Raw genomic sequence first — 25537 nt, forward strand, 5'->3', positions numbered from 1 at the left:
GTCCTAGGGCCAAAGGGCACTTAATAAAATATTAATGGATTAATAAGTGAATGAATGCTTTCTTGGTAAAGATACTTAAGCAGACATGTATAAGAGGAAATCATAGCCTGGAGTTTCATATTTATTTACCAAGCAATATATCAACTCTTTTTTTTTTTTAAGAGAGAGAGAATTTTTTTTTAATATTTATTTTTCAGTTTTTCGGCGAACACAACATCTTTGTATGTGGTGCTGAGGATCGAACCCCGGCCGCATGCATGCCAGGGGAGCACACTACAGCTTGAGCCACATCTCCAGCCCCAATATATCAACTCTTAACAAACCAAATATAGGACTCCAGACCTGTTTTAAAGCTAATTCAACTTTTTAATGAGTGTTGAATGGAAATATCTTAGTGTATGTCAGGCATTAATCCACTCAATAATTGTATTGTTGGTGCTAATTCTGTTTTTACAGAGGGACAAAACTAAGACAGCACAGTTAAATATTGTGTTCAAGATCAAACAGCTACTGAATAGAATCTCAGTTCAGGTCTCTATGATGCCAAAGTTCATGCTCTTATGTAATACTTCCTGCCTTCTCTGTTCTAGGATTTTCCCCACCTGATATGACCGAGTACCACACACATTACAATGCATACATCCCTGTGGATATAATGAGGACTAAAAAGAGACCTGATTATATAATCTACTTCTACCAAGACCAATGCATATGATAAAACAAGAATATCTGCTTGGGTTTGGGGGCGTAGCTTTATGGTAGAGTGCTTACCTAGTGTGCTGAAGGTCCTGCATTTCAGTCCCCAACATTGCAAAAGGAAAAAAATGTTAAAAAAAGAATGACTGCCTGGGTGAGACCAGTGTATTGCCAAATCCAGACCCATGCTAATGCAAAGAAAAGGTGAAGCTGGGGAGCAAAGACCTACTGTAGAGTCTTAGAGCCACAGCACAGGCAACACGGAAGAACGGGGCTAGTCATCGTAAACCCTCTGTCATCTGATGCCTCATTTTAAAAATGAATAGAGGTTACATTTCAGAATTTCAAACTTTCTGATTTTCAGACATTTACCATTGCTTCCAAATGTTTCAGAATCCATGTACAGGGCTGGGGATGTGGCTCAAGCGGTAGCGCGCTCGCCTGGCATGCGTGCGGCCCGGGTTCAATCCTCAGCACTACATACAAAAAAAAACAAAAGATGTTGTGTCCGCCGAAAACTAAAAAATAAATATTAAAAAATTCTCTCTCTCTCTCTCTCTCTCTCTCTTAAAAAAAAGATGTTGTGTCCACCGAAAACTAAAAAAATAAATTTAAAAATTAAAAAAAAAAAGAATCCATGTACAAAATTAGTTGTCTTCATTATTCAGAATGATAATGTCACATTGATAAATAGAGATAGAAGAAAAAAGTTATAATACAGAGTCTTTTGCAGTGGCTTTACTCTTGTCAGTTGCCAAAGGTAAGTGAAAGAAGTAGATGTCATTTCTAACTTGTTTCTTCTGAAAGGTACTACACCACAGACACAATAACATATTAAACTTGCCTCACTTTCCCCTGGAGGCTGTAGGAAGGAACATTGCATTGGTTCCTATTTAATGACAGACTCATCCAAACAGATGTCACTTTTTTTTTTTCAGAAGTCATCAAACTGAGTTTATTCACATCGTCTATTATATGAGAAAAAGACATAAAATGTAAATACGCAACAAGATCAAGCAAACAGGTTTCTAATTAAAAGTAGTTACTTATGGACCTCAGACTAATGGGAATCTTTTGGTATGTCAGATTTTCAAATAAAGTTTATGAAGTATTGCCTTAATTGTGAAAGATATTAGATTCTAATTATATTTTCTAGCTTTCATCCAATCACCACAGATGTCACTTTGTAACATTCAACAATCATTATCAGTTTAATAATAATAATAAGCTGGGGCTGGGGTTGTGGCTCAACGGTAGAGTGCTCGCTCACCTAGCATAGGCGGAACCCGGGTTCTATCATCAGCACCACATAAAAATAAAGGCATTGCGTTGTGTCCATCTACACCTAAAAAATAAATATTAAAAAGAAAGAGTTAAAAAATAATAATAGTAAGCTAATAACAATAGCTATTATCTTTTGGGTACTCTGTGGCAAGTTCTATACATTCTCTCTTCATTTTAAAACAGCCCTATAATAATAGTTAGCATTGTTTATTTACTATGTGTAAGACAATTCTATACTTTTAATGTGCATTATTATTTAATCTTCACATTAAACCTGTTTTGAAGATAATGATTATTAAGCCCATTTTACTGATGAGAAAAATGAGTAGAGAAGTTGGGAAATCTGTTCAAGGTCCTAGCTAATGAGTGGCAAAACCAAAATTAAGAATCAGGTCATTTAGATTAGAAGTTACCTAGCCACAATCCTATGCTAGCTTTCTCTAAGTTAGGCATGATTATTTCCATTTTACAGCTGAAAACTAAGAGGTGATCCAAGGTCACATATCCTGTAACTGGCAAAACTAGAATTTGAACCTGGATATTTTCTCTGCAAAAGCTCCATTTTTTTCAGAAATTCTATAGCTACTTCTTATTCTCCTTTATTGGAATTTCTTCTCATCCCAGCTTTTAAGCTTTTGAATTGTTCAGCATTTTAAGTTGTAGGATATCAATACCTCTGATAGCACAAATGAAAGAAGAGTCTCATTCATATCTAGAACCTCAATGACATCTACACATTGAAAAGTGTCAAAATTCACTTCTCTAATCCCTGCCATTCCTCTGAACTCCAGAAAGGTGTGTTCAACCACCCAAATGATAGATCTGCTACATCACATGTAGCTCAATATCCAAAATGAATTTTGCTTTCCAAGTTCATTCCTCATGCACAGTTCCCATTGCATTCAATGGCTTCTATTCAGGCTCTCCAGAAGCAAAGCAAGGAAGGAGGCAAGGGAATGGGTCACTTGTCTGAAGGACATTTTCCAAAGGAACAGCATCCACAATAATGTTTAAAGACAATATATTGGCATGATAGTTATAACTGATAAAATAATGTTAAAGCAGACAAAATGAAAACTGACAGAAGATGCTTTAAAAAAAAAGTGGTAGTTTTATACTTCTTCCTCCTTCACTAGTCAATGGGAAAACATGAGGAACTAGTTAGAACTTGATTTTGCCTGTGAGGTATTCATCCTTAGCTCTTTTTGCTTCTCTAACTCCTACTTTCTTCATTTTTAAGTTTCAGTTTATATAATCTCACAGACTAGGTAGTCTATTCCCCTATTTATCTGGTTTCATCCTGCACTGTTAATTCACAAGAGCACTTGCCTAGCTTCATGGCACTGTTAGAATTATAATTCATGGGGCTGGGGATGTGGCTTAAGCGGTAGTGTGCTCGCCTGGCATGTGTGCGGCCAGGGTTCGATCCTCAGCACCACATACAAACAAAGATGTTGTGTCCGCCGAGAATTAAAAAATAGATATTAAAAAACTCTCTCTCTCTCTCTCTCTCTCTCTCTCTCTCTCTCTCTCTCTCTCTCTCTCTCTCTCCCCCCAACTCTTTCTAAAAAAAAAAAAAAAGAATTATAATTCATTATTGTGCAATTATTTAACTTCTGTGTACCCACAGAGACTGAATGCTCCTGAAGGTAGGAACATTGTAGCTTCTTCGCAGCTGCATCCTGAAGCACTTAACAGTGCTTTTATGTAGTAGGTAGTCAATAATTATTAAATAATGCCTGGTACTTCCTATCAGATGAAGTTATGATTGATTGACTCTAAATAAAGAAAAACAGTTGTGTTTCTGCTGTGTGATCACTACCACCCTGTTCAGTAGGGGATATGAGTCACTTGAGTTCCAGAATGCTAGAATCAGAAGTACTCTTGTAGAGCACCCAATATACCTGCACATAGTTAAAAACATCTTTACTCATGAAGATTTTATTCTTTGGGAGACGAGAGGTAAGAGGAAAAAAAGTTAAGTAGAATGGCATTGCCTTGTATGTGCTGTAGGAATTTCGAAAGGGGAAAGGAAAGTATGAGTGAATTAATTAGTGATTTCAGAGAGCACAAGTGAGAGGGCTAAATTTGAGGAGTCTTAGTCATGACATGTATCTTCTGAGAGAATGAGCACAGATGGCAAACCAGAATTTAGAAGAAGAAAACAACAGATGAGGGAGTCAGTAGAAGTAGAAGGAAAGGAAGAAAAAGGGCAGGGCAGGGCAGAGTGTGGGGGCAGCTGGCGGAAGAGTGAATGTGAGTGAGTACATGAAAGCAAGTCAACAGGATAAGCCCATTGCACCCTTCACGCACTCAATACTTGGCGCAAGGGGTGGGAGGCAGCCCTCAACCACCCAGTGCCTGTCTCCAGGTGTTCATGCCCTCCTGTCCTCTCATCTTGAATGAAGGCTGGATTTTGTACTAATTTCTCTCTGATGCCACAGAGGTGATGGGATGTTAGTACCAATGATCAGATTATGGCTTAATCTTGGAAAGTAAGCTGCCATGTTGAGTGCCCTTTGGTGTGGCCCACATTGTCAAGGAACTGAAGGACTCTTCCGGCCAACAGCCAACCAGGAACCCAGGCCTGCCAGTAGCCATGTGAGTGAATGTGGAGACCAATTATTTCCCAGTTGAATCTTAAAGTGAATTGAAATCTCAATAGTGATTCCATCCTCCTGGGAGACTGAGCCAGAAACCCTAAGCTAACCTGTGTAGTTTACTGACCAACATAAACTGAGAAATAATGCATATTTGTTGTTTCAAGGCACTAAATTAGGGGATATTTTGCTACCCAGCAACAGATAAATAATACAATGGTAATTATTATACTATGTATGTGTATATATGTTCTTACATATATATTATATATAAGATATTATAATATTATATATAATATTACATAACTTTTTATTTTATTTAAGTGCTAGAGATTGAGCCATCATGTTCATACTAGGAAAGTGTTGAGCTACACCCCAGCCCCAGTTATGATATATTTTTGTAGTGAGTGCTTATAATTCATGTTGTCTTGGCATCCTAAGTTTAACTTTTTGCACACCAGAGGCAATGCTCGGTCACCCTTAACACCATTTCCAAAAACACACCCCACCAGGATGGCTTCAGATCCTGTCCAGAGAGAAAAATTTAAAGGCATCTTACCCTCCAGCAGTTTAGACCCTCTTTTCCCGCTACTTCCTTTAAAGGAACCCTTCAGACCTTGCCTGAGAACTTAAAGTGACCACTTCTGGAACATGATCTGCTTACTTTCAACACACCAATTAAAGCTCGATGCTGGAAATCAATTTGGATAACACCCTGGACCTAATAAAGGCATTGACCCATGAGTCCCCTTCTCTGTCCCTGACCTCTGTGCTGTGTACCTTTACCTATCTTCTGCTAGTCTGTAAGTACTAAGAACTATTAAACTTTCACATTGTAGTTGTGTCATCGAAGCTGTGCTAGCAATCCAGTCAAAGGTGCGGCCACTCTAGGAGACCCATGCGTGCAGATCCTTGTTCCCTTGGATGGTAGATACCTGCTAAATTAATAGAACCTCAGAGTTTCATACAAAGCAGTTTCACAATAGAGGGGAGAAAATCATAAGAACAAAAAGAAGACCCTTGGTATTAGCCACGTGAAAGAAAAGTAAGTAGCCCCTTTTAAAGGAATTAGGGAGGAATCCAACCTAAAGGATTCATTTGAACAAAATTTATCTTCACCCTCCTAGGATTAAAGTTTGTCATACACTATACCCTATACTTCTTAACATTTCTAATAATAAAAATAGAAAAAGGTAAGGAAAGAAAATAAAATTAGCTTTGGTGATAGGTAAATTTGGGGCTATATATACAATCAATAATGCATATCTATACCCTATTATGATAATTTGAGAATTTTTTTAGATAGTTGCTGGTTGAAGAAATGTTTCAAAAGTATAAATTCTAGTATTTCAACACTAAAAAAAAAGCAAAGAACCTCAGCAAGAAAATTTTCCTATAAAAACAAAATAAACCTTGATAGAACACTTACCTAGCATACATGAGGTCCTGGGTTTGATCCCAAGTACTACAAAAAGTAGAATCAAATAGGTCTATGTGTAGCCTGATAAGGTAAGTATATACACATCTGAACACTGTATTAGTAAGACAAACCAATATCTGTAATGTTCCTAGTCTTCTACTTAGCCATTTGCTAATTGCCAACCCTATGACCTGAATTGGTCATCAGGCCTCATACATGTTCAAGATCATTACATCTCAGGAATGATGCTGAGAGCCGCTATTGGAAATGGGACCTTGAAATAATGATGATAATTATTATAATAGTTTATATGCATTTAGTACTTAACTGTACCAGGCACTGTTGTTTTACATGTAATCTCAGTAACCAATTAGGCAGGTACTATTATAATCCCATTTTACAGCTAGATAAACTGTGTTATGCTCGAATTTGGGATCTCCAAAAGACTACCAGAGACCAAGATAGATGAAAGCAACAAAGAGGTGTTTATTGCAAGCTAGCTGGGTCCTCCCCTCGCACACAGCAACTGGTTACGCGGAGAGGCCCTGAGCCCAGGGTTTGCAGCAGTTTTATACACTCTTTGGGGAAAGCAGGGACTTCACATACATCATAGCATCTCTTAGCAAATCATCACACACCACAGGAAAATCATAAAAGAACTCTAAAACGTGATTAGCACATTCACTGGCGGGAACAAGTTGGGTAGGGGTGATTGGTTTAAGCCAAGAGGGGTGTTCGTGCTGAACTACATGGTTTCCCAACATGTTATCAACCACCATAAACTACTGGGAGGGTCATCTGGCATCCCAGGTATTTTCCTGTCTCATGCTGATTGGTGGCTGCTAGGGGGTTGCTATGGATCCCCACCTAGCCTGACTAAGTCAGGGACACCTAGTGCAGCAGATCTCTCCTGTTATTTGTAGATAAACAACTTAGCAGGGTGGGAATGTGCCTAGGAGTGCTCTGTGGGTCTTTCCATGGACAAAGGTCATGTCCCTTCCTTGGACAGGCTTTGCTCTGAGGTAGAGGCTGGTTTTTCAACATGTGTGAGGCACTGAGTTCAATTCTCGCACTACATATAAATAAATAAAATAAAAATCCATTGACAACTAAAATTTTTAAAAAATGTTTTTAGAATCAAAAGCATTTAAAACTTCAAGGAAGTTTTAAGTTTTAAATGTTAAGAAGACATGTTTAAGTAGACATAGATCACTAGGAAAACAGAAGTGTGCCCTTCCAAAGAAATATGGCCAATCAGTGGGAAAGATGACATTAGGACCTAATAGACTGATACTCAAGGGAGTGCTTGTTCAACTACACAGCACTGAAATTTAGTTCTATGTATCAATATAGATACATAGAGCTGTCTATATATAATCACACTAATACAAGATCCTGACTTCAGACCTGGCAAATGAAAGGAAAAGACTATTGGATTTTGAAATCTTCACATTCTTTTCTGTAGCCTAAGCCCAAAATCCATCTTCATCTAATGGAGCAAGCAAATGAAACGGAATGTGAAATGAAACTGCCAGTCTCAGACTTATGTGTTCTTGTGATACCACTGGTTATCAATGAGGAGTCCTGCTTCTTTACATTAGAGAAGCACGCTGAGGCAAGCATATAAAGCAGGGTTTATTTAAAAAGGGGTAACATAGACTCCTCCTGGGAGAGAGAAGGGGGCCATAGCTGATATCCTTGTACCTCAAGAATGGAAGCATTCTGCCTTTTTTTATATGTACTAGGCTTCCTTTGTTCTCCTGATTTCTTCCCTTTGTCTCTCTCCTTCCTGCTTAAGTGACTAGGCCCAGGTGGTGCTAAGTGGGATGGCCAAAAGGTAAGAAGCAGATGGAAGGGGGAAGGGCTGGATGGATCAGCCCTGGACACATTAATTAACAACTTTATAACTCCCTGTAGGGAGGGGCAATTCCTGGGACAGGTTACCTTAGCAACAGGTTGGAGCAGGAACAGGTTCTTGATTAGGGTGGAGGAAGGGCTCTGAAGGAAGAATTAACATTTCATTCCCTCTGGAGGCAGTCTCCAATTTAACAGTCACACAAATTGGCCTCCTTGATCTGACCTGACTCAATTTACCCATGTATACCGACTGCCTGTCTAATTCTGGCTTCATTTGGATGCCCTTCATTAATTGCCCTTTGCACATTTACCTAGCTCCTCGTCCCTCATCCTGTCTAGTGTCCCTTCCACCCGCTTATGCTGGATGTCCTTCTTCTGTGTCTGCCCACATCATAACATTTATCACAGTGTGCATTGAGTTTATTTTGCAATTAGACTGGGAACACAGCACTGTACCTTATTGATTTTTATAATCTAGCAGAGCACTTCATAGAAATATTGTTATGAATAAGTGAGGAAGAGTTTGTAGGGATAGTGTTCTAAGGAGTGTGAAGTGTAGTTACATGACTGACTGGTTGCTGAGCGGGGAAGAATGCTTCCCTACCCCAGTTAACTTTGCTTTAACTGGCAAAGTTAAAGGTGAGTCAGATAAAATCTTGATAAACTCAGAGACAGACCAAATGTAAATCTTAAATACCTCAAATATTTTTACACTACTCTGGTCGTTCAATTTTTATTTATTTATTTATTTATTTATTTATTTTAAACTCCTGTTCTTTTCCTTACAGGCTTCCTCTTCCCTATTTTTTTCTTCTTCCATGTTCCTGGTTGTTGGAGTCTGTAAACAAGTCAAAATAACACCTGGCAGAGGTGGGGGGTAGGAATGGGTATATTTGTTCTTCCTGTTCCTCAAGTCCTTTACATTTTGCATTCTTGTTTAGAACTTTCTGTAAGAGAATCCATACTGTCTGTTCTGAGGCTTCCAGCAGAGGGGTGATGGGTGAATGCTTACTGAGGGAGACTGCAGGTTGTTTGGATCCCTCAAGTTTTGCACTGCGAGTCAGTAAAGCTCTGCAGGATACTTCCCCCGCCCTGATCCTAAACCCAGGCGGCCTTCACCAGGGGATCGCCCTGAAGTTCCGCCCCGATTCGGGGCGTGGCTGCGCAGTTAATGCCGCTGCCCCGGATTGGCTCAGAAGGGCCAGCCCCCTGGCCAATGAGGCGTGGGGGCGGTGTCCTGGGGGCGGGGCTCCAATCTTTCGCGTGGCTTGCTCCGGGACTACCCTAGCCTCGGATCCACCCACTGTCTCTTCTGGACTGCTATTGCCCGGTGTCCTCCCAACGCCGTTTCTGAGAGTGGAGGACTCATGGCTTCGATCACTGTGGCAAGAGCAAGAAGGATCCTCAGCCGGACTCGCCCAGTCTTCATCCTGCGCGGCTACCAGACGGAGAGGGGTGTCTATGGCTATTGGCCCAGGAAAACCGTGAGCCAGGCGCCCAGTGACAACCAGGCACGCCCCGCAGGTCGAGGATGGGGCCCGGACTGGGGACACTAGGGGCCTCCCAGCCTGAATTGAGGCGGGGTGTATTTGAAGGTGTTTCGAGGACCAGGGAACCGGCTGTCGGCCCATGTGCAGCCCAGGAGGAAGCGGGCATGGGTGTTGTCAGTATTGGGATCACCCCACCCCCCACCCCGTTTAGCCTCTGTAGCTGGGGGTCCTTAAAGTCAGCGTCTCAGTGTTGGTTCCACCTGGTTTAGGGAGGGCTTATCCTCTCCATCCCTGAATCATCAACGAGTGAGAATATAGCTCATTGTGTAGGCGGGTCTGTGGGAAAAGAAACTTTGTAATATGCCCCAACTCTGGAGTTGACCCAAGGATTCTTTTCCAGGGCATTCTCCAAAGATAAGGTACATTTGAGGATGTGCCGGGTACATGTCTATGCTACTTGGGATAAGGCAATTCATTAGTGGTTTTAGATGACAGCAGTACTTATTATTTGTCGCCAATCTAACTGGACTTTTACTTTAATTTCAGAGCTCAAAACTCTGCTGAATTTAGAACCATGTCGTTGATTTTGTTATTGTTGTTTTTCTTTCTTTTTGCGGGGTGGGGTAAAGTGGGAAGAGGGTGGTGGTGCTGGGGATAGAACCAGGGCTTCTTGCATGTGAGGCTAGCACTCTACCACTGAGTCACATTCCTAGCCCTCATTAGTGGTTTTAATGGATTAGTAGATGTGAATATCAGTTTTTGGAATCTCTGTTCCTTGCTTACATGCAAGAGACTAATTTTGAGCATTTGGTTTATGCTTTAAAGTTATTCTATCTGTATTCAACCTCAGAGTAGATGAATACAAATGGATTATTTGAGGAAACATTTGGCATTTTTTATCCAAATGTAAGATTGATGTTTAAGATCTTTTTTATCTTCTAAGTACCTGACCTTTGTATCTTACATCACACACTGAAACTTAAGTATATTGCTCTTCACCTTATTTTCACCTTAGGGGGCACTTAAAATAAACTTCAATTCTTAAGTGCAATTCTTAAGTGTAATCTTGTTGACCAATTTGTGGGATTTCTTTAGGGAAGGCATTTTGGTCAACAAGATTGTTAATCTTTTTTGTATGTGTGTGGTGTTGGGGAGGGTGGGTACTGGAAATTGAATCCAGGAGCACTTTACCACTGAGCTACACATTCCCAGCCCTTTTTATTTAAAGACAGTGTTTTGCTAAATTATGCAGACTGGACTTGGAGTCCTCCTGCCTCAGCCTCTCCAGTAGCTGTGATTGCAGGGACTGTGCCTGGCTAGATTGTTTTTGTTTGCTTGTTTGTTTTTAATGTCAATTGAGCTTTTTAGCTTTGTTTTATTTATTTTTTTTATGTGGTGCTAAGAATCAAACCCAGTGCCTCCCACATGCAAGGCAAGCAGTCAACCACTGAGCTACAACCCCAGCCCTAGATTGTTAATCTCTTCATTTAGATAAGATGATAGGTATTTTATTTCACTTTGCAAATTGAGTGTCTAGAATTTTTGCTCTTTTTCTTTTTTTTGGCAATGTTAGCAATTGAACCCAGGACCCCAGCTGCACCTTTAACCCCCTATAATTTTATATTAATTGTTCTCAAACTTAAATGTGCATTCAAAATGACTTAAATGTTTAAAATGCCAGTTTTCAGCCTTCACTCCTTCCTTCTCCCACAGTTTCTAGTTCAGTGATCTGAAGTAAGTTCCAAGAATATGATTTTTTTGTTGTTCTTACTTTTTGTGGTGCTGGGTGTTGAAATGAGAGCCTCGGACTTGCTAGGCAAGTATTCTACCACTGAACTACATTCTGAGCCCAGGAATTTATATTTTTATCACGTACATTACATGATTCTCTAGCAGGAGATCTATGGCCATCCTTAGCCAACACAGTTCTAGTTATGGGGATGGATATGCAAGATAAGTTTGACAATACCTTTTTCATTTGAAGTCATGTTAGTGTGTGTCACGCACAGCTATTGTGATCTCCTTTGAGGATTTTTCTTCATGACAGCAATTTCTATTTCATTTCTATAAAGAACTTGGCAGCTGAGAATTAAGCTTTCCTTGTAGAAACCTAATCCAGTTGTTCTCAGTTGGAAGACTATCAGAATCATCTGGGGAGCTTTGGGCTGGTGTGGTTTGAAAAATATTGATTTTATGCATAACCCCCTCCCTCGTCCATTATCACCAAATTGCTTCCCATTCCCTCACTAGTAGAGAACTGGCCCTCTTGTGACATGCTTGGTGAAATCTGAAAGTCCAGTACTGAATTAGAACTGCAGGTTAGGGGTATCATGATGTGTTGTACTGAGAGGGAAGACTAAAATCAATCCTGGAAACAATTGTTTGTGGTACAGTTACAGGATTTGGCTTAAATACTGTTTTGCTAAGGGTAATAACTTTATTTTCATTTTCTTTATTTTTTAAAAATACTTAGAATAAAACTTTAAAAAATGGAATAACTTTTCAAAACTAACCATTGCATATAGGTCTATGACAGTCTTTTTTTTTTTTTTTTAAAGAGAGTGAGAGAGAGAGAATTTTTTAATATTTATTTTTTAGTTTTCAGCGGACACAACATCTTTGTATGTGGTGCTGAGGATCGAACCCGGGCCGCACGCATGCCAGGCGAGCGCTCTACCGCTTGAGCCACATCCCCAGCCCTATGACAGTCTTAATTCTTTCTGTTTCAGAAAGTTATTTTGTCAGCATTCTTTTTGTAGATTATCATTCCCTAGTAGGCTGTGAGGGAGAAAGGGGAGAGGAGAGTTGCTTATATGACTTCAATAACACCCCATTGACCAGAACTTAGTTGCTATCTACACATGTCTGCAAAGAACATTGTGAAGCAGGGCTTTATTCAGAGCAGCCATATACCAGGCAAGAATTACCCTGAATGAAGAAGAAAATAGATTGAAAAACTGCTAGGAATGGCCACCACACCTCTAGCCACTGAAATATTCTAAGCTTTTCTTTCTGTATATGCACATGTTCATTTCCTTTCTCCTCTTTTTTTAATATTTATTTTTTAGTTGTAGGTGGACACAATATCTTTATTTCAATAACTAAAAAAAAAGAAGAAATAGGAATGGGCTTCTATATATGCAATTCATTTAGTACATTTGCCTCACGCGTGCTAGGAAACCCAGTGCCTCATGCTCTAATACTGAACCACAATCCCAGACCTCTTTTCTCCTCTTAATCATGCTCAAAGTCATTATCTTTGGAGAATGTGTAGTTTTTTCTCTGTCAGGGATGACTGTGGCTCCACAGAGTCTGGAATTTTATGAACTACCACCTACTCCATAGATACACATTTATTATCCCCCCCCCAAAAAAAAAAAAACAAAAAACCTTCTTAGACATATTAAAAGAGAATGAGGAATCTACCGCAGTCACTGGTTCAAGCCAGTTACCAATTCCTATTGGGGCAGGCAAATGATAAGAGCTGCTTCATGTGGTTATGTATTAAGTTCACTAGTCTATTTGGTTTTGTTCATTCCATGGCTTTGTCTCATGGGCTTCTCCTTGTTATCTTCTGTGCTTAAAACTGATGTAGGCTCTGGAGACTATGCACTCCTTCAGAGCTGCCCCATCCTTCCATAGCCTACTTTGTTTTTGATAAAATTGGGAACTTGAGAGTTACCTTAGAGGGTCATCAATTGCAGGTGTGTGTGTGTGTGTGTGTGTGTGTGTGTGTGTGTGTGTGTTTGGGTCAGAGTTGGGATTTCTTGGCAGTACAATTTTTTTTATAAACTTACAAAATCTGCAGTCTTTCTTTCCATGAGCCAGGTGCCACAGTCAAAGACCTCCTCTAGACAGTTATTAAGCCTAAAATGTCTAGTCGTTTATTTTTTACTTCTGTGCCCTAAATTCAATGGTGCACTCTAAATTTTACCTTGTAACCATCTGAATACTAGGCTGTAGGGTGTTAAGGCAGCACCCTTTATTTTTCTATAAGGAGAAGTTGCTTCTAGAAGGTACTATAGCTGAAGAAGGGTTGAGTCTACTTAAGAAAGCCTCACCAGAACCACATCTTCTGTTTTTACTTGAAATGTTTTCCCATGTTGGAGATTAAACTCGTGACCTTGTACATGCCAGGCAAGTGATCTACCATGCTGCACTCTCAGCCTGAGAAAGATCTCTCCTAAGTCCCATGTTTTTTAATATTGCCATGCTCTGCATTGTAATTCCCGAGACCACAGAATCCCTTTCCTCTTTTAGCGGAACTGAATTTCCCTCCATCTCTGCTTGCTGATTAAGTAGCTCCATCTTGACCTCATATTTCTTACTAAGAAATAGAAGTGGGGCTGGGGGTGGGGCTCAGCAGTAGCGCACTTGCCTAGCACGTGTGAGGCACTGGTTTGATTTTCAGCACCACATATAAATTAAATAAATAAATAAATAAAGGTTTATCAACAACTAAATAATAATAATAATAATAATAATAATAATAATAAAGAAATATAAATGGGTTTCTATATATGCAATTCATTTGTGACATTTAGTACATTTGAATTTTCTATGTATAACCATAATAGGATGGAAGTTCTTTATATACTGGGTGATACATTATTATTATGCTCTTTGCTGATGGATTTTTCTCTTAAAGGCTGTATAACTATGTGCTTTTGCTTAATTCTTTTAATTGGGATAGGAGACTGATCACTGGGGTGGAGAATGGGTAGGGGGGTGGCATATGCCTATAATCCCAGGGACTCAGAGGCTGAGACAGGAGGATAGCAAGTTTGAGGCCAGCCTATCAACTCAGGGAGATCCTGTCTCTAAATAAAAAATAGAAAGGGCTGTGGTTGTAGCTCAGTGATAAAGCACTGCTGGGGTCAAACTCCAGTCCAAAAAAAGAGGAGGTGGAGGGTGATGGGGCCAAGGACACCATTTGAGTGGCTGTCCTATTTTTTACAATGCCCACTAATTTTCAGGAAAGGTACCATCTTGGTTGAAAGGAGTGGTTGGAGTTAGCGTGATGGGTCTTGTATGTAGTTATTTTGGTATGGGCAAAGGAAATTAAAGGACAAACCCTACTGGACATGGACACATCAAAACTGACACAGTGAAGTAGGAGGAGGACAGCCAAGCTTAGGGAGTTTCCCTAGTTTTCTTTGCACTTCATCGGTCTTCTTTCTTCATGTTTATCTTGGCTAACATCAGTGCCTATCTAGGATGACCACATTATTCACTAAGATTTCCCTTTTCCTTTTAAAAATACTGAGTTTGCTTTTAGTTAACTTTTGGATGGCAGTGGTTTCAGTAGTTAAAGTTTGAACCATGACGAGTGTTTTTGTAGCTTGCTGTTAGTAACAGCTTGTACTTCAGCCTTTAAAAAATTCAAGTTTCCAAGTAAACCTGAACTATTTATTTGGTCTTTAAAATTTTGGTGGTGGGATTGAACCCAGAGTCTTGTGCATTAAACTTGAATTTATTTATCAAAAATTGAACTTAAACTAGAGGTGGGTTTGGGGTGGTGATTCATTGGTACAGATTTCATCAAAGTGAATTTGGCACCTCCATTATTTATTTATTTTTTTAATATTTATTTGTTAGTTTTCAGTGGACACAACATCTTTATTTTTTATTTTTATGTGGTGCTGAGGATCGAACCCAGCGCCCCGCGCATGCCAGGCGAGGGTGCTATCGCTTGAGCTACATCCCCAGCCCTTTTTTTTTTTTTTTTTTTTTTGTTAGTTTTTGGTGGACACAACATCTTTATTTTTTATTTTTCCATTATTTTTTAAAATTGCAGAATTTATAGACCATCAGGAGATGGAGGCCATCAGATTCCAAACTACTTAGTGATTACTGGCTTTGAGCATTGATAGTTGAAGTGAGGTTGTAGGGATGTTCCATGTTGGAAATAGCAGGAACCTTTACTGGAGTCATAGGAGAAAGTTTGAAGAAAATCTAAATTTTTAAAAATAAGGAAAATTTAAGAACATAAATACAGACTGAGAAAATCTAAAGATGTTAGCCCTTATACTTTAAAAAAGTCTTAATGACATCTCTTTCTGTCATTCTTTTAACTATAGCATCAGGACTTTCCTTTTAAACTTTTATTGTATTTTGATGGATGAAACACTGGATTGAAGTCAAACACATTAGAGTTCAAATTCCAGCTTCTTTATAACCTGTGTCACTTTTTGCAAGTCACTTAGCCTCTTTGGGCCTCTGTTTACCCTTATGAGGATAAAGTCACCTATTTCAGAGTCATTACAAGGATTAGGTAAAATAATGTGTATAAAAAAAAAAAATCCAGCCAAGTGTATAGCAAAAGTTAGTATTCAGCTAGGGGTGGCGGCTGTCCATCTACAATCCCAGAAACCTGGGAGGCTGAGCAGGAGGATCACAAGTTCAAGGCCAGCCTGGGCAATAAGAAGACTGTCTCAAAATTTAAAAAATTAAAAAATGGTCTGGGAATGTCACTAAGTGTTTAGAGTACCCCCTGGATTTAATTCCCAGTACCAAACACATGCACCACACACACACACACACACACACTCACTCACAAAATAAGTACTTATTAAATGGTTTCTATAATGTATTAAAAATTTATGACCCTTACTTATCTATCTTACAGATTATTTAAGAAAGGATTAGAAAAAATAAAGCTGAAGGAACCAGAGCAAACTTTTTACTTCAAGTTTCTTTGTTTTGTAAGAAAAATATCTGGTGAAATAAATTTACTTTGTAAGGCTACTGTTTTTGAGGTGGGACTGGAAGGTGTTATATAAACTGGTCTGGGTTTACTTTTCAGAATATAGTGTTCTGGTACAAAGTTGTTTGGCTTTTAATGTGATTCCTGAGGTGAAGTTGGAGGCAGCCATAATAGAGTTCTACAAGTCTCCATTTACCAAATTACCATTCTTGGAAGTCTTTAAAGTGTTTATGGATGTTCAACTTCCACCTGCTTTAAGCATATTCTGCCTTAAGTGAAATGGAACTGTAGATATGGTCTAGATTGTTTTGGGGCAGCTGTTTATGAGCAGATGTTGAAAAAGAGGTACATCGACTTATTTATTTATTTATTGGTACTGGGGATTGAACCCAGGGCCTCATGCTTGGTAGACAAGCCCTCTGTCACTGAGATCTATCCCCGGTTCTTTCTTTAAATTTTTAGTTTGAGAGAGGGTCTCACTAAGTTATCCAGGGTGGCCTGGAACTTTGATCCTCCTACCTTGGCATCCTGACTAGCTGGGATTACAGGTAGCCTCCGTGACTGGCTACCTTGAGTTTGAACTGCTTCATGCTGGCTAATATAAGTATTTTGCTTCCTCGAAACAGAATAGTATTCAGTGTCTCCTAACACCACGTTTGCTTAAAGCAGAGAAAAAAAAAAAACTGATATAGATAGATGATATTACCATAATTAAAAAAAAATTAATCAGCTAAATTCACTTTGTTCACAAACTAACTCTGGCTATCTTAAATAGAGATGGACTTATTTGAAAAATATAAGGATATCTCCTCCAACTGAAGGACGTGTTGAACAACTAAGATTCAGGAAGGGAGTCATTCAGAGCTAACTCTGGGAATGTTGACATAATATAGATCCACATAACTGCATATAGATGTGAGCATCTCCTATACATATTCAATACATCCCTGTTCTTTCGTCACTCACTACACCTGTGATAAGCGAAGAGGTACATTTTGACAGTATATAGAAACCAAACTCAAGGGCATAAGTGGTTCTAAATCATTCCATGTCAGTACTTATTCATAAAATAGACATTTGAAATTTTGAAAGATGGTAGCAATTGGAGGGGGGTCCGAAAATAAAATAAAATATTAAAAAAAAAAGTATGCCTTCCATTGATCTGTTGATCTTTAGGGGTTTGTGTTCTGTGTAGGTAAGAATACTTCAACCGAAGATTCAATGTGGACACGAAGGACTTACATGTAGAAAAAGAAAGAAAAATGGCTTTTGTCCTCAATTTAAAATAGTCTCAGAGTTTAATTCATTGAAAGATGACCCCCATTTAGGAAAAGGCCAATCACTAATCTACTGCTTTATGAAAGGGTTTTTTTTCCCCATTATGTGAGTGACAAGATAATTTAGGTCTTTTCCTAATCTACAGTTTTATAAAATAACCATGTACCTGGGATCTTAAAGAAATAAGAAAATGTAGCCAGCCATGGGGGTGAAGTCTTGTAATTCCAACTACTCAGGAGATGGAAGCAGGAGGATCACAATTGAGGCCAACCTGGGCAATTTAGTGAGATCCTGTCTAAAAAAAAAAACAGGAAAAGTGAAAAAAAGGAAATAAGGAACTATTTTATAGTTTGACCTATCTGTAGTTTTTTAATGTAAAAAATAAGGTCTAGGGCTGGGGATGTGGCTCAAGTGGTAGCGTGCTCGCCTAACATGCGTGAGGCACTGGGTTCGATTCTCAGCACCACATAAAAATAAAATAAAGATATTGTGTCTACCTAAAACTAAAAAATAAATATTAAAAAAAATAAGGTCTAAAAATATCTCGAACAACTAGGAGACAAAGAGGACTCTCTGTAATCTCAGCATTTTAATATTTGTTTTTAATTTGGTGTGTTCCTTTCTAATAATTATGTATATGTATAATTGTTTTCACAAATGTGTTTTCGGAGTTCTATTACCACCACCACCACCTCACCCCCCTCCCCAGTCTATCCTGAGATAAACAAGGAAATAAGCATGTTTGCCTGGATTCTAATAATCTTTAATCTTGAAAGATGATGGCAGATGTGGTAGGTAGGAGCAGTGTCAAAAATGTCTAAGGCTGGAACTGGAGCTATAGCTCAGTGGTAGAGCACTTGCCTAGTACATGTGAGGAACTGGGTTCAATTCTCAGCACCACATTAAAAAATTTTAAAAAAAAATTTCATCCATCGATAACTAAAAATTTTAAAAATTGTCTAAAACTTCAACATAATCTTTGAAAGACTTTTTTTTTTCTAGTTTGTGGGCATCTCACTGGTTTGTTTTGTTCTCCCCTGATTTAGTTGATCACGGCCTTGCCAGGTTGGTGGCAGTATATTGTGAGCATGGTCATAAAGCTGCCAAAATCAACCCCCTCTTCACTGGACAAGCCCTGCTGGACACTGTGCCTGAAATCCAAGCCCTGGTGCAGACCCTGCAAGGGCCCTTCAATACTGCAGGTAAGATGATCCCTGTGGAGGGAAAGGAGAGCTACCCACTAGAAGTGTAGCTCCTTGCTCTTTTCTTAAAGAACCTGTGCACCCACTGAAGCTGAGGCTTCCACCTAGTGAGGAGAGAAGGAGGCATCTTCAGTTCTCTGGGAGGATCAGTCTTGATACACTAAGAGTGGTCTTCTGAGGGGCTTCTTTCCTCGATGTTCAAAAACATCAAACTCTTGTTTAAATACCAGATACTTTAGATAGATATTTTTGTCAATTCATTTTTACAACCACTTCTAAAAGTAGTTTACAACCACTTCTAAAAGTAGTTATTGATATCTTCATTGCACAAATGGGGAAACAGACTCAGGGAATTTAAGTAATTTGTAACTGCCAAGTGGCAGAGGATGATATGTATATGTAAGAGTACTGACATTGAAGTGAGTGTGGCCTGAAGGAATTTTTTAAAATTTAGAAGGACTTGCATTTAGAAAAGGAAAGAAAACGCAGGTCTGCTTCCATTCTAAAGTCTGTACCCTTTCACCCTGTTTTCTTTCCTAACCAGGGAACTTAAAAAGGTTGGGGAGGGGTCTGGAATACAATCATGATTTGGGGTTTTCTCTCATGTTATTTTCTTTCTTTCTTTTTTCTTCAATTTTTTTTTTTTTTAGTTGTAGGTGGACACAATATCTTTATTTTATATATTTATTTTTATGTGGTGCTGAAGATCGAACCCAGTGCCTCATGCATGTGAGGCAAATGCTCTACCACTGAGCCACAACCCCAGCCATCTCTCTCATGTTATTTTCTAAAATATTTTTATGGTGCTGGGGATGGAACCCTGGGCCTCATGCTTTTCAGGCAAACTCTGAACCACTGAACTACATCCCCAGCCCACATTTTATTTATTTATAATATTTTATTTTAGTTGTAGTTGGACTCAACACCTTTATTTTATTCTCATGTGGTGCTGAGGATTGAACCCAGGGCCTCACACGTGCTAGACGAGCGCTCTACCGCTGAGCCACAACTCCAGCCCACCACATTTTATTTTTTAAAGTTAATAATGTGTAGCCAACAATCTATTTCCAGAACATTTACATTATCCAAAAGGAAACTCTGTACCCGTTAAAGAATCACTCTCTATTCTGCCATGTCCCCAATCCCTGGCTACCATTAATCTACTTTCTGTGTCTTAGATCTACATTTTTTTATAGCTTTATTTATTTTTATGTGGTGCTGAGGATTGAACCCAGGGCCTCCCACATGGTAGGCGAGTGCTCTACCGCTGAGCCATAACCCCAGCCCCTTAGATCTATGTTTCATATAAATGAAATTGTAAACTGTGTGGCTTCTTTTGCTTTTCATATGTTTTCAAAGTTAATCATGTTGTAATCAATACTTTCATTCTTTGATTGGCTGACTAACATTCCATTGTGCAGCTGTAACACATTTTGTGTATTCTTTCATCCTTTCATGGACTTTGGGATTTTTACCTCATTTCATCATCACAACTACCCCCTGAAGTACCTTGATTATCCCCGTTTTATGAACTAAAATGTGAAGCAAAGAGAAGTTATGCATCATCAAAGCAATTTTTTTTTTTTTTTTTTGGTACCAGGGATTGAACTCTGTGGCACTCTACCACGGAGCCGCATCCCCAGCCCTGTTTTGTATTTTATTTAAAGACAGGATCTCACTAAGTTGCTTAGTGCCTTGCTTTTGCTGAGGCTGGCTTTGAACTCTATTCTCCTGCCCCAGCCTCATCAAAGTAATTTTTATAGGTTAAATAATCAATATCAAACATTTAAAGTTTATTCTAAGAAACCATTAACAACATAAAATAAATACTGGTTTATTAAACCTTTTTTGCAAGATTAAGCAAGTAACTGATAACTGATATGGTGATGAGCTAATGCCATGTGCAAATTTCCCTTTTCTTTGACTGACATTCAGGGATATCACAACAGTTTCCTTTAAAAAAAAAAAAACTTTTTTTTTTTTTTTGGAAGTAGTTGGAAACAATACCTTTATTTTATTTTATTTATTTTTATGTGGTGCTGAGGATTGAACCCAGGGCCTCACATGTGCTAGACGAGCGCTCTACCGCTGAGCCACAATCCCAGCCCCCACATCAATTTCCTTTTACCTTAAAACATTGCTTTCCTGTTAATATTAATTGGTGCTTTACTTCACATCAAGACCATTTACTCAGTAATAGGTATTGCTTTATAGACATTAATAAGATGAATGTTTTATTAGATATTTCAGAAAAAGACGGGACATACGATTTGTAGCTATAAAGCAGATGAAAAGTAGGTTTCAAGTTTATTATTATTAGTAGTAGTAGTAGTAGCAGTAGTAGTATTCTGGGGATTGACCCCAGGGCCTTATACATGCTAGGCAAGAGCTTTATCACTGAGCTACTTCCAGGCCCACAGATTTTAAATTTTAATTTGAAATTGCTATTGAATCAAAATTTGGCAAAAAGTAGCATGGTTTTATTCTTATGAAGAAAAATTGTTGTTTTGTTGTTGTTTTCTCCCTTAATTTTGCCTTTAGAAAAATTTAAGTAGAAATAGAGATGCAGCTTGGTGGTAAGAGGACTTACCTAGCATGTATGAGGCCCTGGAATCAATAATGCAGCGCCACAAAGAAAAAAAAGGACAGGAAGGAAGGAAGGAAAGAAGGAAGGGAGGGAGAAAAGAAGGAAGAAAGAAAGAAAGGAAAAAGAAAAAAGAAGCATTGATAATGACTCAAGTTATTAATATGAAGTGCTCTGAATTGAAATAAGTATGTTCCAGCACTAATTTACTGCATGGTTGAGTGTTCTTTGAAATGACCCTTCTGATTCTATTTCCTAGGACTATTGAACATGGGGAAGGAAAAGGCCTCTCTTGAGGAAGTATTAGCCTATCTCAACGAAATCTACTGTGGGCCAATTTCTATTGAAACCGCCCAACTTCAGAGCCAGGAGGAGAAAGACTGGTTTGCCAGGCGGTTCGAGGAGCTGAAGAAGGAGACATTTACCACAGAAGAGCGAAAACATTTGTCAAAATTAATGCTAGAGTCTCAGGTATAAAAGAAGCAGATAATATCAATGGAAAAGGTCAGCTCATTTCCTAACAAGATAGATAACTACGGAAGAGAGGAATTTAAAGCATGAACTCTCTGAACTCATCCATAGTTGCCCCCCATTGGTTCAACCCAAGGGACGATATAACACACACCACTTTTATTCTAAGTAGAAAAAGAAGTAGACCGCCAGACATTTGAGCTGTTGCTTTTCTTCAAAGTACTTTTATCTATTTGTCTACTTACACCATAAAAGATGACAAAAGACTTAAGATTTTACTTTTCTTTTTTTTCCTGAAGTGATCAAAAGACTATGTATGGAAGAGGTTCTTTTTTTTTTTTAATATTTATTTTTTAGGTGTAGCTGGACACAGTGCCTTTATTTTATTTACTTATTTTTATGTGGTGCTGAGGATTGAACCCAGGGCCTCTCACTTGCTAGGTGAATGCTCTTACCGCTGAGCTACAACCCCAGCCCTGGAAGAGGTTCTTGATATAAATGTATGGGATCAAATTTCTGCTGTGACCATGACAGAGCTAAGGCATGTTAAGATGACAAGCAGGGCTGGGGATGTGGCTCAAGTGGTAGCGCGTTCGCCTGGCCATGTGTGCGGCCCGGGTTCGATCCTCAACACCACATACAAACAAAAACAAAGATGTTGTGTCCGCCGATAACTAAAAAATAAAAAAAAAAAAAAAGATGACAAGCAGCCTCTTGCCAGTAGTTTGGATAGTTGAGAAGTGTATGACCTCAATTAAATAGTGTCATAGAGCCCTCTGTGGAAGATAATGTTCTGGGAGAGGCAATGAAGATCTAAGGCCTGGCCGCTAGTCTGGAAGGACACACATACTTAAGGGGGTTCTTCTTGGAGTATGTTAATTCTACGAGTCCCTACTGGGTCTAGGGTCCTTGGCAGAACTGTCCTGGATTGCTGTCTCCCTGAGATAAGTATTAAAGGGGTGCTGCTGCAGCCACTGGGAGAATGTGGGGTAGTTTTGCAACACATGTAAACTTCCCTGCCTTTCATCTGAGCAGAGGTCATTTCTCAGAAGCTAATATGTCTGGTGTGATGTTCTATAGGAATTTGACCACTTTTTGGCCACCAAGTTTGCCACCGTGAAGCGATATGGAGGGGAAGGGGCTGAAAGCATGATGGGATTTTTTCATGAGTTGCTGAAAATGTCAGCCTTCAGTGGGATAACTGATGTCATTATTGGGATGCCCCATAGAGGGAGGCTGAATTTATTGACAGGTCTTCTTCAATTACCTCCAGAGGTAAGTTCCTTTCTATGTTTCTCACCAACACTGTAGAATGAACTGTTACAGAAGAAAAATAATGTCAAGAATTACCTGTAGAAAGCCAGCTATGTTATGAGCAGTTGGACCAGGAGCTAGCTTAGTGAAGTTAATGTTGATAGGCAGAGGCCAGGCACAGTGGCACACACCTGTAATCCCAGCACTTAGGGAGGCTGAGGCAGGAGGATCAAGTGTTCAAAGCCAGCTTCAGTTACTTAGCAAGACTCTAAGTTAAACTCAGTAAGATCCTATCTCTAAATAAAATACAAGAAGTGCTGGTGCTGGGGTTGTGGCTCAATGGTTAAGCACCCCCGGGGTTCAATCCCAGGTACCAAAAAAAAAAAAAAAAAGTTGACAGGCAGAAGTAGTATTTGAGTTGATTTTCTCTGTATGGATTCTTTCTTCTCTCTGCAAAGTTTGATGTTTCCTCAAGGATGATGTAAATAGAGCTTAATTCTGTTCTTTCAGTATACTTTTCTCATTTTTTGCCAATTATTCAAATAAACACAGAGTTCTATGCAATTTTATACAATTTTCGCTTATCAGAAGTCATGGATCCATTTATTGGCAGAGTTTATAGATAATAGGTTGTATTAAAACTAACAACACATTGTTATTTCAAGAGACCACACAAGGGCTGGGGGTGTAGCTCAGTGGTAGAGCACTTGTGTAGCGTACACCAGGCTCTGCGTTTAATCCCCAGCCCTGTGCAACAAAAATAGAGAGACCACCTGTGTGTGTTTTTGTTTTGCTGTGATTTTGTCCCCTCTTAAAATGTTGGCACTTCATTTGATTCTGAAGCCCTCCAAATGGTTCTGTGCCTGTCTTTAAATGATTCATATTTATAATAACTAGAAAAGCATTTACATGACATTTTTATTGGATTATTTAAGCTAACCACCTTTTCCTTAGTCTCCACTGTGTTAAAAGACACTTTCTTCTTGTATGTTTATTCATAATAGCTTATGTTCCGTAAAATGCAAGGTTTGAGTGAATTTCCAGAAAATTTCTCAGCCACTGGAGATGTCCTGTCTCACCTGACCTCCTCTGTGGACCTGGACTTTGGTGCCCATCGTCCCCTCCATGTGACAATGCTACCTAACCCCTCACACCTTGAAGCTGTTAACCCGGTGGCTGTTGGGAAAACCCGTGGCAGGCAGCAGTCTCGACAGGATGGAGACTACTCTCTGGATGGTTCTGCTCAGCCTGGGGACAAAGTCATTTGCTTACAGGTACCTGTAGCTTCAGGAAGTGAGGCCAAAAGTTGGGAAAAACAGAGAAAAGGAATGTCTGGGTTGATAGGTCTTATAGGAGGTTATAGACATTCAAATGAAATTAAGATAACATTTGGGAAAAGAAAATTCTGGAGTTTTAAAAATGTAATAGCAAATATGAAGTCTAGTCTCAGAGCTTCTGATTTTAACCTGGGGCTTACACTTGTCCTGATATGATTGTGGGACAATCCACAGGCAGAGCTACTCCTTCTAAAAGGACATATGTCACCATTTCTCTGAAAGTGTGGCCCTCTGAGAAATTACGTATAACCATATATGGAATATATAAGAATGTGGATTTGGGGCTGGGTTTGTGGCTCAGTGGTAGAGAGCTCGCCTACCATGCATGAGGCACTGGGTTCAATCCTCAGCACCACATAAATATAAAATAAAGATATTGTATCCATCTAAATATATATACATATTTTAAAGTATGTGAATTTACTTTGTTTGCTGGTTTGTTTAAAAAACTTTAGGGTTGGGGTGTATCTCAGAGATATAGATAGAGCATTTGCCTTGCATCCCCAGCACCTAGAAAAATAAAATGAATGCCTTTGGCTTTAAGGCAAACAAAAATTATTATTGTGGCTCTTTCTTCATATATTCCCTCCCCCAATTTTTGGCAACCCAACAAATATCATTCAGAGATTTGGTCTATGGGTCATATTTTCTTCTATGAGCATTTATTTACATATGAACCTTTAACTTCTGGGAGAAAATTAATTCTGAATATCAGTGATGGAGTCTTCAAACTCCACAGAAGTAGATACATGTGTAATGCCATAGAATATTCTGTTCTGTACAGAAACAGCCACATTATCCTATTTATATTAATTTTTCATGGGCCTGAAAATTGTTGCAAATAATAATAAAACTTGTTGGGAATAGACAGAATTAGATTTGATTATGTTATAGTATTTCTAAATAGAAATTGTCTAATCATTAGCCATATATTCTCTTTACCTTTCACTTGACTTAATTCTTGATCTCTAAACTATTTTAGTCATTCATATTTACCTAGTGCATTGAGTATATCTTAAGATTGACTTCTGAAGTAAGGGGTGAAAATGTCCATTTCTTTAAAATGATGTGACCTTGCCAGGCACAATGGAGCACACCTATGATCCCAGCAATCCAAGAAGCTGAGGCAGGAGGATAGCGAAGTTCCAGGCCAGCCTCAGCAACTTAGCAAGACCATGACTCAAAATTTTAAAAATAGATAAATATAAGGGTTGAGGGTGTAGCTCAGTGGTTCAGTGGTACAGGGCCTCTGGGTTCAATCCCTATTACAGGAAGGAAGGAAGGAAGGAAGGGAGGGAGGGAGGAGGAAAGAAGGGAGGAAGGAGATATAATACTAACTGCCTTCCTTTGTCTGTTTG

General features: G+C 39.0%; 1 protein-coding gene across 2 annotated transcripts in view; it reads left to right on the forward strand.

Moving 5' to 3' along the window:
• Nucleotides 1-9050: 9050 nt before the first annotated feature.
• Dhtkd1 (dehydrogenase E1 and transketolase domain containing 1) overlaps nt 9051-25537 on the forward strand; it is a 41816-nt gene continuing 25329 nt past the window's right edge. Inside the window, exons 1-5 of one of the 2 annotated variants that reach the window (XM_071599803.1) lie at nt 9051-9381; nt 18378-18533; nt 21377-21588; nt 22669-22863; nt 23847-24116. In XM_071599803.1, coding sequence (XP_071455904.1) covers nt 9225-9381; nt 18378-18533; nt 21377-21588; nt 22669-22863; nt 23847-24116 — 990 coding nt within the window. In that variant the 5' untranslated portion in view covers nt 9051-9224. The remainder of the gene's footprint in view (nt 9382-18377; nt 18534-21376; nt 21589-22668; nt 22864-23846; nt 24117-25537) is intronic. The other variant, XM_027944885.3, reaches the window with a different exon arrangement.

This window comes from Marmota flaviventris, chromosome 12 (genome assembly GCF_047511675.1).
Source record: "Marmota flaviventris isolate mMarFla1 chromosome 12, mMarFla1.hap1, whole genome shotgun sequence".
Classification (NCBI taxonomy): Eukaryota; Metazoa; Chordata; class Mammalia; order Rodentia; family Sciuridae; genus Marmota; species Marmota flaviventris.